This window comes from Esox lucius, chromosome 7 (genome assembly GCF_011004845.1).
Source record: "Esox lucius isolate fEsoLuc1 chromosome 7, fEsoLuc1.pri, whole genome shotgun sequence".
NCBI classification, from domain to species: domain Eukaryota; kingdom Metazoa; phylum Chordata; class Actinopteri; order Esociformes; family Esocidae; genus Esox; species Esox lucius.
In genome coordinates this window covers 40,216,982-40,222,778 of record NC_047575.1, presented here as the reverse complement: position 1 = coordinate 40,222,778, position 5,797 = coordinate 40,216,982, and the positions used below count along the sequence as shown (strand labels likewise).

Sequence of the window (5,797 nt, the reverse complement as noted above, 5' to 3'; positions counted from 1 at the left end):
ATGACATCCCTGTTCAACTCCTCTCAGGAGATAGTGTTTGTGCTGCATGGACTGAATGAGACGCAGACAAACAGACACATCTACTTTGTATTTATTCTCATCCTCTACCTTTTTACAATGTTTATTAACGTGACACTAATCTGTGCCATTGTTCTAGAGAAAATGTTGCATGACCCAATGTATTTATTCCTCTGTAATCTGTGTGTTAATGGTATCATTGGTGCTTCATCCTTCTACCCAAAGATACTTTATGACATTTTAGTTGACTCTCATGTGATAACATACATTGGGTGCCTAACCCAGATATTTTTCATCTATTTCTATGTTTATTGTGAATGTACCAACTTAACAGTGATGGCTTATGACAGATATGTTGCCATCTGTAAGCCACTCCACTACCACTGTATTATGACTATTAGAAAAGTCTGGACACTGATTCTTCTAACATGCTTTTTCTCATTGCTAGAAGTTACAATTGGAATAGTGCTAACAGCTAGGTTAACCCTCTGTAATGTTGACATTGATAAATTCTACTGCTCAAACTGGGCGGTTGTGAAGCTGTCATGTGTTGACACCAGTCTGAACAATCTCGCTGCTTATATTGTCATATTAACACACTTTTCTCAAACAATTTTTATCTTGATATCGTATGTGAAAATCATCAAAGTATCTATATGTTCCCAGACAGGAAGGAGAAAGTTCATGCAGACCTGTCTGCCTCATCTGATCACACTGAGTAACTTTGTCATATCTCTTCTCTTTGATGTGATGTACGCTCGCTATGGCAGCAACAACAGTCTGTTGGCCCTGAGGAATATCATGTCTGTGGAATTCCTAGTTGTTCCTCCTCTGATAAATCCTATAATATATGGGATGAACCTCAGTCAGATTCGTAATAGCGCAAGAAAGATGTTCAACTGTAAAGTTTCTGCTCTAAGCTAAATGTTTGTTGTGGTGTAATTGTGTGTATTGTCTGATTGGGTCAATGGGTCGCAGACTTTAAGCAGTTATTGTATATAAAATATATGCAATACTAAACATATGTACTTAATTTGGAAATTGTAAATTTTTCCCAATCTTCTTGATGCACTCAAAAAAGGGGACTCTAATCAAAACAAGGGGATCACAATAAATAATTTCACCAGTAAATCTCTGTTTTGTTCAATCTCAGTTTTCACAGATGTATTAATTTCATTGTTTCATTGAAACAAACATTCAGACAAACTTTACATTTCTGTTAAAAATGACCGAACAACTTATTACTAGCAGTGCAAATGACACAGACACAGTATGTATAACTGATAACCATGTGCACCGCAAATCCAGACAAATGTTAAAATCTTTGATAGGAAAATTAAAAAAGGCTTTCTGAAACCATGTGATGATTGACTCTATTGAACAAATAATAGGTGAAACCATGATTGTTATTTGTGTGGCTTTCTGTATTAATGTATAATTGAGATAATCTGAATAAAACCAGGAAAGGAACCAGGCAAGAATAGTTCAGCCGGCCCTCGATTAAGTGATGAATGATGTACCCTCATTGGATTTAAACGTGGGTCTCCCACATGAGCGGGTGCTTCATCAACCACTAGGACGTGGAGCTATATATTTGTGAATGTCGGTAAAGCGTCTCACACTTCTCACACATTAACATCACACCAAGTTGGAATATTTCGCGAGACACCATTAAATATTGTCTTAAACTGATTCATGTTTCTAATTAAGTTTACCTCCACCACAAATAGCATCTATGAACTGTATGGCTTTTGCCATTGGCCGTTTTAACAACTTATTAGCCAGTAATAGGCTTACTGGTATCTACTAACTTACTACTCGGAATAGTAATAAGGATTGAGCAATTGTTAGTGAGACTGAATATGAATTTTACACAGCAAAAGCAAATTAATTTCATGGCACAACAATGTACGTTTTTCTTTCATTTGTGAATGACTTTGACACAATAACTATCAATATAGGTGACGATAACTCACTCAACTATTCATCAAGTGAAAAGACGAGAGTCGTGGAAACCTCTACTCTTTTACTGGACAATGGGTTTTGATCAAGCCTATATTACCCCAAAAGGCATGCACAGATGTGTACTCTGAAAATCTATTTGGCTATAACCTTCTGGCTATAACCTTCATTATCTACATTATAGTAAGCCTAAAATAAAACAAAAAAGATGCTTAAAATATTTATTAGACACTTAACCATTTACACAATCTAATATCACAGTGTTGGTACTGTTCCTAAAACATAATCATTAATGTTGCTCCAGGAACATCAACTGACCTGTTGTTAGTTGGTTACCCCAGTCTAATGACAAGCATATTGCCCTGACCTAAACCTAACCTTAGTGGTACCTGTGGTACGTAGTGGTACCGACAACATTAAGTATGATGTTGTCAGAACAACACATGGTAATATCAGATCATGACATGACATCTTCTTCCGCTTCATCCGGGGACGGGTCGCGGGGGCAGCAGTCTAAGCAGAGATGCCCAGACTTCCCTCTCCCCAGACACTTCCTCCAGCTCTTCCGGGGGGACACCGAGGCGTTCCCAGGCCAGCCGGGAGACATAGTCCCTCCAGCGTGTCCTAGGTCTTCCCTGGGGTCTCCTCCCGGTGGGACGGGACCGGAACACCTTCTCAGGAAGGCGTTCAAGAGGAATCCGAAACAGATGCCAGAGCCACCTCAGCTGACCCCTCTCGATGTGGAGGAGCAGTCGCTCTACTCTGAGCTCCTCCCGGGTGAACGAGCTTCTCACCCTATCTCTAAGGGATTGCCCAGCCACCCTGCGGAGAAAGCTCATTTAGGCCGCCTGTACCCGGGATCTTGTCCTTTTGTTCATGACCCAAAGCTCATGACCATAGGTGAGAGTAGGAACGTAGATTGACAGGTAAATCGAGAGCTTCGCCTTACGGCTCAGCTCTTTCTTCACCACGTCAGACCGATACATCGACCGCATTACTGCAGAAGCTGTACCGATCCATCTGTCAATCTCCCGTTCCATCCTTCCCTCACTCGTGAACAAGACCCCTAGATACTTAAACTCCTCCACTTGAGGCAGGCACTCTCCACCAACCTGAAGTGGGCAAGCCACCCTTTTCCGAAAGAGGACCATGGCCTCGGATTTGGAGGTACTGATTCTCATCCCCACCGCTTCACACTCGGCTGCAAACCGTCCCAATGCATGCTGAAGGTCCTGGTTTGAAGGGGCCAACACGACAACATCATCCACAAAGAGCAGAGACAAAATTGTGTGGTCCCCAAACCTGACACCCTCCGGCCCCTGGCTGCGCCTAGAAAAATTACGAACAGAACCGGCGACAAAGGGCAGCCCTGCCGGAGTCCAACATGCACTGGGAACAAGTCAGCTCCTGCATCGGTCATACAGGGACCAGACAGCCCTTAGCAAAGGACCCAGGACCCCATATTCCCGAAGCACCCTCCACAGGATGCCACGAGGGACACAGTCGAACACCTTCCCCAACACATGTTGTTGGGCAAACTCCCATGAACCCTCCAGCACCCCGTAGAGAGTCTAGAGCTGGTCCAGTGTTCCACGGCCCGGACAAAAACCACACTGTTCCTCCTGAATCCGAGGTTCTAGTATCGGCCGTATTCTCCTCTCCAGTACCCTGGCATAGACTTTCCCGGGGAGGCTGAGAAGTGTGATCCCCCTGTAGTTGGAACACAACCTCCGGTCCACGTTCTTAAAAAGAGGGACCACCACCCTGGTCTGCCATCCCAGAGGCACTGTCCCCGAACGCCACGTGATGTTGCACAGGCGTGTCAACCAAGACAGCCCCACAACATCCAGAGACTTGAGGTACTCAGGGCGGATCTCATCCACCCCGGTGCCTTGCCACCGAGGACTTTCTTGACTACCTCTGTGACTTCAGCCCAGGTGATGGACGAGTCCACCTCTGAGCCCTCATCCTCTGCTTCCTCAATGGAAGACGTGACGGCGGGATTGACGAGATACTCGAAGTACTCTTCCACCGCCCGACGACATCCCCAGTATGGTCAACAGCTGCCCACCAGTACTGTAAACAGCGTTGGTAGGGCACTGCTTCCCTCTCCTGAGGCGCTGGACGGTTTGCCAGAATCTCTTCGAGGCCAGCCGATAGTCCTTCTCCATGGCCTCACCAAACTCCTCCCAGACCCGAGTTTTTGCCTCCACAACCACCCTGGCTGCAGTCCGCTTGGCCGGCCGGTACCCGTCAGCTGCCCCAGGAGTCCCACCCTTCCATGAACTGCCACCTTAACGTGGTGGAGGGGTTTGAGTACCTGAGTATACCTAGGAGTTATGTTGTCTGGGGCTATATGCCCCTGGTAGGGTCTCCCAAGGCAAACAGGTCCTAGGCGACGGGTCAGACTAAGAGCGGTTCAAAACCCTTTAATGATGAATTACATTTTGAGCACCATGACGTCACCCGGTATGGCGCAGCCGGGGCCCCACCCTGGAGCCAGGCCCGGGGTTGGGGCTCATATGCGAGCGCCTGGTGGCCGGGCCTTTCCCCATGGGCCCCGGCCGGGCTCAGCCCGAACGAGCTACGTGGGGCCGCCTTCCCGTGGGCTCAACACCTACAGGAGGGACCATAAGGGGTCGGTGCAGAGAGGATCGGGCAGCAGTCGAATATCAGATCAGTCATCAATATTTTTCCTTTTCTCACTCACCTGTTCTCCCTGCCCTGTTGACATTCTTGTACCCTCTCTCTACCTCTTTTTCGTTACTCTGAACGCACCAAAGTGAACAAGTTTCTTGCCATGATGTTCAGGAATTGATTACTAACCATTTCTGATCTGAATGGATAGGATTATTATAAATAATCTTTATATTCGCAGGCACAGAGGGGATATATGGGATGAACCTCACACAAATTCGGAATAGAATTTGACAGTTGTTTAACTATAAAGTTATTCCACTAAGGTAAATATATTGTTTTGATGCATTTTTTGTGTTTTGGTTGTTCTATTTTACATAAAGCTATTCATTATATTTACTATGGGATATGTTTAATGGACAATAAAAAAAGGAAAAACGTGCTGTTCATGTTCTTAAAAATTTTTATGGTATATTAATACCAGGAAAGGAACCGTGGATAAGCCTAGTTCAGCCGGCCTGCAATTAGAACGGATTAATGTTGTTGTCCCTGGCTGGTTTCGATCCACGGTTTTCTATGTAGCTGACTCTCTTCAACCTTTACACTGTTAAAACAGCGGGAATGTAACTTTTGCCTCAGCCTTTAAATTTTTGCCGAAATAATGTGGATAGCAGAATGTTTATTAATGGAACCAATGTGTACTCTTATATAGAGATTGCTGTAGATGGTCATCCATACAATAAAAGGTGAATAGCTAACCACTACGCTTTGTGAACTATGAGGACATCGAAAGCATAGTCTGAATCTCTGCATACTACATACCACATACAGTGGATATAAAAAGTCTACACACCCCTGTAAAAAATGCCAGGTTCTTGTGATGTAAATGAATGAGACAAATATGAATCATGTCAGAACTTTATCCAAGTTTAATGTGAGCTATAATGTGAACAAATCAATTGAAAAACCAACTGAAATCTTCGAGGGGGGAAATAAAAAATGAAAAAAATTACAATAACCAAAGTGTGCACACCCTTTTATTATGTAGCTGTGTTCAAAATCAACCAATCACATTCAAACTCATGTTAAATAGAAGTAATTACACACCTGCCATAATTGAAAGTGACTCTGATTTATCACAAAAAAAGTTCAGCTGTTCTAGTTGGATTTTCCTGATATT

General features: G+C 44.1%; 1 protein-coding gene across 1 annotated transcript; it reads left to right on the top strand.

Annotated features, from left to right (window-relative positions):
- On the top strand, positions 1-942 carry LOC117594686 (putative gustatory receptor clone PTE01). Its single transcript, XM_034293005.1, has one exon. The coding sequence runs from the start codon at positions 1-3 to the stop codon at positions 940-942; it is 942 nt and encodes a 313-aa protein (XP_034148896.1).
- Positions 943-5,797: the final 4,855 nt, after the last annotated feature.

What these genes read in the sequence shown, in the direction of transcription:
- LOC117594686 (XM_034293005.1), top strand. Translation starts at nt 1, where the DNA reads ATGACATCCCTGTTCAACTCCTCTCAGGAGATAGTGTTTGTGCTGCAT.